Source organism: Apteryx rowi, unplaced genomic scaffold (genome assembly GCF_003343035.1).
Source record: "Apteryx rowi isolate R43461 unplaced genomic scaffold, aptRow1 scaffold_20, whole genome shotgun sequence".
NCBI lineage: Eukaryota > Metazoa > Chordata > Aves > Apterygiformes > Apterygidae > Apteryx > Apteryx rowi.
Window position 1 is genome coordinate 1,816,959 of NW_020448308.1, and position 6,354 is coordinate 1,823,312.

At 50.8% G+C, this 6,354-nt stretch overlaps 1 protein-coding gene across 3 annotated transcripts in view; it reads right to left on the minus strand.

Moving 5' to 3' along the window:
- CAMKK1 (calcium/calmodulin dependent protein kinase kinase 1) overlaps positions 1-5,745 on the minus strand; it is a 51,145-nt gene extending 45,400 nt beyond the window's left edge. For all 3 annotated transcript variants that reach the window (XM_026063660.1, XM_026063657.1, XM_026063659.1), the window contains exon 1: positions 5,195-5,745. In XM_026063660.1, coding sequence (XP_025919445.1) covers positions 5,195-5,644 — 450 coding nt within the window. In that variant the 5' untranslated portion in view covers positions 5,645-5,745. The remainder of the gene's footprint in view (positions 1-5,194) is intronic.
- Between the last annotated feature and the right edge of the window lie 609 nt (positions 5,746-6,354).

A 6,354-nucleotide genomic window follows, 5' to 3' on the forward strand; every position in this document is an offset into this window, starting at 1 on the left:
TCTTAGTTAACCCATCAGGAGGCCCACGCAGGCCCTTCCATCCTCGCAGGTGAGGGAGATGCTGCCCAGCGACGCTCGCCCTCGCTGAGGTGTGCGCTTATCCCTCATCACACCGCTCACCCGAGAGCGGCCCCGCGAGCCCTTTCCCCTCGGCTGAATAAATCGCACGGGATGCCAGGACACTGTCTTTGGGGACGTGTTTTCCATGCAACACCATCGTACCGTATGGCCAGGGGAGGGCAGGTTGTGGCAATACGAAGGAAACGGATAAAAATGGGGATGGGAACACCAAGGACAGGCCCGAGGGAGGGCGATGCCGGGGCAAGGCGGCCCCACGGGCTCCAGGTCTGCGGCACCGCCTCGGTCAGTCCAATTTTCTTTTTTGTATCTTGGCTTCCCCCGCCTGATTCACACCCACATTGCTCTCCGTTCAAACAGCTACGGGTGAAAAGCATGACGAGCCGAGATTTTGTGATGCTTCAAGCACTCGAGGTCAACACAACCAAAATCAAACTAGATTATATGTGCTTTTTATCCTTTCTTTTTTTTTCCCTCCCCTTCCTTGCAGAGAGACTGTATTTCACAGCCCCAGCAGCACCTGCCAGACTTGTTACATTATTATTTGCTTCTCCTGCAAGAAGTGGGATAATTATACTATTGCTTTATCAGAGAGAAACACCTCTCTCTGGGCCAAGTGTTTCTCAAAGATAACATTGTCGAACCCTCTCGCTTTCATCGCAATGTATTTGCCGCTGCTGATAAACGCGGAGCTGAGAACCTTAATGAGATCCTTTAATGAAAAGCTGTCAGCGGACGAGGCTGCTGGGTCCGCTGCAGCGTACGGCAACTGCTCCAGCCTGGAAACAAGGTGCCCCGTCTGCTGGGGTGCATGAGGTGCTACTCAGAAGAAGGGGGAGAAATCCGTGCCACCAAAACCACAAAAATCGATCAGAAATCGCAAAGCCATGGCGCAACAAAGTCCAGAGCCAGCTCCATAAACCCACTGCTGATACCACTCTGCAACAGAAACCTTGAGAAATTGTGCCACCCGCCTGTGCCACCCGCGGGGGCTCAGGGACTGGAAATGGGCTCTGGCTCCCTCCCTAAGTAAGGCATTTCCAAAGGGGGGGACGAGGGGGAAAGAAGAAAGAAATCGGGCTGGCCATGTATATATTTACTGGAAAAATTCTGGCCCTTAAAAGGAGCCAGATTCACCAATCTGAAAATAATTATGAGTCTCATCAATTTGGAGATACACTTTGAAGGACAACATGTGAAAGAAAGCTAGGAACTAAAAGCCACTAATGAAGAAAGAGGTGGTTGAAAGTCAGCTCTAAAATAAATATATGAAAGTAAAAGGCAGGGAAGGGGCATTAGGGGCAGCAGGGAATATAAATTTGGAGCTGTGCGCGGGAGAAAGTCACAGCAGAGAGGAGGACACAAAGTAAGCAGCTCACAGAGGTAAGAAAAAAAAAAAACAGGTTTTTAAAAAACACCCCAAAACAAGTGCAAAATTAAAAGCCTAGTGGTGTAGCTGGCTGCCGGCAGGAGCACCGGCGCTCGCCGTGCCCAACGATGAGCGAAGCGCCCAGGGTCGGCCCGACGGCACGGGGCCCCCCACCCTGAGGCCCGAGCGCCGGCTCAGACAGGGACAGTTCTTCCAGGCAACGATCACACAAGTCTCAAATTAGGGGGCTCTGCTGCAAATGCAGCCCCTCTCCAGCCCTGCTGCAGCTTTGGGCTTTCTCCTTCTCTCAACCCTGACCCCAGGCTGAGTCTTAGACGAGCTGGAAATGCAACTTTTAAATAAAAGTTAATTAATCCTAGGAAAACGAATCAGCAATGTCTGTGGAGGGTTCTTCTTTGAAGAGATGTTTTCCCAAGACAGTATCTTTGATCTTTTCAGGAGAGCTCCGGTTTGAGCACTGCTGAAGATCTCTGAAAGATACGAGTGCAGGGGGCTCCTGGGGCTGGAAAGGGAAGGGCTCCCACCAGCGCCGGGCAGGAGACCTGTCTGCATGGCTGCCCTCGTCCCACATGGTTTTCCCCTTCTACACGGCCAGGAAATCATGACCTCGTGAAGAAAACCAGGCGGTTCTGAGAGACCTGAGGAACATGAGACCTCTATCAGTCCAGTCCCAAAGCATCGCCTCTCCTAGCTGCTGGCACTAGTCGCTTCACATCAGCTGGACAAACTAGCAAGAAGGGCCCAATGATAAAGATGTGGGAAGCCGGGGAGCTGGAACAACTTCACCAGTGATTCCAGAGGGCGGAGAGACCATGCTGACAGCAGGGATGGAGGGACTGGGCTGCCAGGGAGTGGGTGGATGCAGGGGAGAGAAGGGGAACGTGTGAAAGACAGAAAGGACAACTCAGGCAGCCAGGAGAATGAAGAGAAAGTATAAAGCAATTTAGCGTGCTGGCAGGTCTGGGGAGAAAGTCTGGAAAGAGATCTTTTATTCTTCTACCCACTCTTCAAATGACATTTTTCTTGGCTGCCTAAAAAGACTGGAGATGGCAAAGTAAGAGACCAGCACTGTGTTTTCAAAAGCAGCATTTAGCAAGCAGAACCTGCATACTTTCATGGATAAAAGCCCAAACTTTTCAGGTGAGACAAGCTCCAAACACAATGACAAGATCCCCATCAGCATCAGAACACGCTCTCAGATGCTGCCTCTCCCTTCTCCCTGGTGCACATGGGCACCAGTGCACTGCCCATGCAGCAAAGCAGAAGCTGGTTTCACCAGCACCATGGAAAAACCTCTCTTCTCACCATGCCGTCAATCTTCCTCAAATATGGAAGAAAGAAAATCTCATGCAGAAGGCAGGTGTCGGCCTGAAGGGTGGAGGCAAGGTGCTTAACATGGCAACAGGGTGTCACCATCCACCACCCACTCTGGGCACCAGGTAAATCCTGCCGGGGTATTAAAAAGCTCAGCAGCATCTCTCCAAGAACCAGAACATCCATAATTCAGTGGAGAACCGCGGAAGTCAGACCTGTCACATCCCCTCATCCAGTCGCCCCACAGCACATTCCTCCATTACTGCTCCAGATCAAAGCTCCAGGACTCACTGACAGCAAAGCAGTGAACTGCAATTCCTGATATCACCGGAGAGGGAAAGCAGATTCAACTCTAGATCGCTACGGATGAAATGCAGGAAACTTGGATATGCAGCTGTTCCATCCGTCTTGGTTTCCGAGTGATGCCACCGGCACATGTACCACTGATAAAGCATGAGTGCTCATGAACTTTGCTTTTGCAAGACTAACTTACTCTGGTAGCAACTGCCAGCTGGAGCGACGGATGTGCTGCCACCGGAGAGGGACTGACTGATGGTGCCAGATGCTCAATGCAAGGAGAAAGGAGCAGTTTTAGAAGGGCTTTAAACAGATGAGGACTCAGACTCGAGTACAAATGGGTCGCTTGCCTAGAAAAGGTGCTTCAAAAAGTCATTTGCAGAGAGACCTGGAGCAATCCCATGACTGATGGGGTAGATTTTGTCAGAGTGACTTACCAGCCTCCAGAAAACACAACAGCAGCTGCTGCTAGGTACACCATGACCATATTCATCATCACAGGATTATTTTATCCCCTGCGGGACCAAAACTCTCACCATGGAGCCACCGTAACTCTTACAAGGCTTACTTTATCTTATAAATAAGTGTGCATTTTCACAGTCCTTTTGCTGTTTCTTACAGGATACCAATATTGGCCCTAAGAGCCGTAAAGGAAAAGCACCATTCTCAATCTCTCTCCCGCTGGGCCGGCACCACCTCCCACCTCCAGCCAAGCACCAGTCTTGCCTGGCCTCTCCTCCCACTTTCTACTGCGGCAGTTCCCCATTAATATGAATGGCGGCTTCCCACGAACGCAGCTTTGGTAAGCGTCTCTGCAGTGGAGCAGGGCTCTAAAGAGTTATAGCAACATGCACTGCCGCATTTTTTAAATGGTCACAAGAGCCTGCAGCAGGAGCAGGGCAGCGGAGGTCTCTGTGTCTGCGTTTCAGAGCGAGCCTTTGCAGAGGACTGAGTTTTGCATTTCCTTGCAATCCGGAGTGTGCTATAGTCACCTGCTGCCGCAGCTACTCCAAAACAGATCCCGGACAAGCCCCGCGCCCAGCACAGTCAGAGCGCTGCAGGGCCGGACAGCAGACAAGTCATGTACCTTTCCAAGAATTGGCTCCTCTCCCTTCCTGTCTCTCTCATTAAAGCACATGGCTGCGGTCAAGGCAGCTGCGATCTCTGTAGGTCGTTTTCTGCAGATCTTCTCTATCAGGCAGGACCGCCACAACCTTGTCTCACAGCTAAAGGGACTTGCAAGAGTTCCCGGAGCATCATTTGCACAGCATCCTTCCTCTCACATTGAGAAGGGGGAAAAACATGCGCTTCTCTGGAGGGAAGCACTAAGCCACACAGACGTTTGGATCCAGGTCACACTTGGTAACTAACAGCACATGACACCGCCGGGGCAGGTCTGAACCCAGGTCTGGTACTGGGGCAGCAGCCCCAAGACAGGACCTCCTTCAGCCGTCCCAGAGAAACTCCTCTGAAGGAGGGAAGGGGGGGCAAGGAAGTCAAGGTCCTCAGTTCCCACTGCTTTTACAAACCCATACAAATGCTTTAAAGGAAAAAAAAAAAGAAAAAGAAAAAAGGCACTGACAAGAGTAGGAAGCACCAGTGCATTTAAGCTCTTTACAAAATTAAATCATGCTTTAATAATGGCAAAACACAATAGGAGATGCATTATCTCCAGAAGCTTAAATCCATAAAACGCCAGCAGCAAAGCCGCCATGGCTGCTAAACCCCTGAAGAGCACACAGAAAGCAAATCCACTTGTCCACAGCCCTTTCTCCAAACAGCCTTACAGGCTACACGCGCGCCATGGTTGTACAATCTGTCTAAGGAAACAGGGAGTCTTACTGAGCCGATGCCAGGCAGGCGAGGGCTGAGGGATCCATGCATCAGGACTCGGGCTACACCCAGCAGAGGTTTCAGGGTTGGATGTAAAGGTGTCCAGCCACTCCTAGCTCATATAAGCTTATAAGTGTCTACTGTTTTCAGGAATTTCCCCACCACTACCCTTAGAAAAACCAGTGCTTTCAGATTTACTAGCTTCAAAAGGCTAAAGACTCCCATTACCAACCAAGACTCGCCTTACCTCAACACCACAATTACAGTGGAGAACAAGCCTACCTCTGCATCCGAGATGGAGACCCGATTCGACTCTATCGTTGGTCGCCTCATTATACGTGGCGATGGCCCTGTGGCATATGGACCATAACCTGGAGTGTTGCTAGAAGCCAAATAACTTCCTGTTGGTCTTTCCTGAAGAGACAACTTCCTACTTGATAGGACAGGTCTAGTGGGAGGTCTCTTGGGAACATGCCTCCAGTGAGCATCTTCTGGCCCTTGGGAAGGTAGGCGTTCACTCATTCCCACGTCACTGCTGACTCCGTTTCTTTGGATGTCTTTTACATCATCAGAAAAAACTGTGTCATTTTCCTCAGTGGTGTCTTCACCATTTTGGTCACTTCTGTCCGGGCCAGTCACTTCGATGGCTGCCACCCGCTCTGCCAGTTCAGTCTGCGTGTCTTTGCACATGTCTGTGCCTCCATCCACGGCATCGGTGGGAGAGTCCCCCATCGCTGCGGCCGGCTCCCGCGGTTTCAGATGACACTGCAGCGAGCTGCGATACTAGCGCTCACAGATGACACGTGGCACGAAGGAAGCTCTCCATGGACTGTCTAAGAGGAAACACAAACAGGTCACTGAGTGATGGTGTCAGCTCTGCACAAACGTAACCAAGGCACCGGTCTAACTCCTTCTACGACATGGAAGGAAATGAAAGCAGGACACTGGCAGGCTGCGAACAAGTTGCAAACGCCCAGAAGGAAAGGCAAAACCAACCACCGAGCTAGATAAGAAACTTCTACAAGCGATAAGGACGAGGTTTTGTCTGACAAGCAAGAAGTCACACGGATAAGAACTTCTGCTTTCTGTAGCTAGACTGACAGCGAACCAGAGTTCACGGCAAAAGGGAGAAGTACTGCTTCTTAAAAAGAGGGAGGGTAAAAGGTCAAACTTTAGGCCTCTCAGTCTCGTTTAAAGGGTACAACAGCTTCTGCTACGTATCCAAACCCAACACGCATAACAAATCCACAGCCACTTAGGGCTCTACAGTAGTCTCTGGTGCCCTGCGCAGCCCTGGAGAATATCATCGCAATGGCCATGAAGCCACGCCACGGCTCACGACTTGCACACTCTCACTTAATCGCAACATCGCCAACAGCAAAGGCCGAATTTAAAAACAAGTCTGTGGTTCCACGGTCTCCCATGACTGCAGCCTGGGTGCA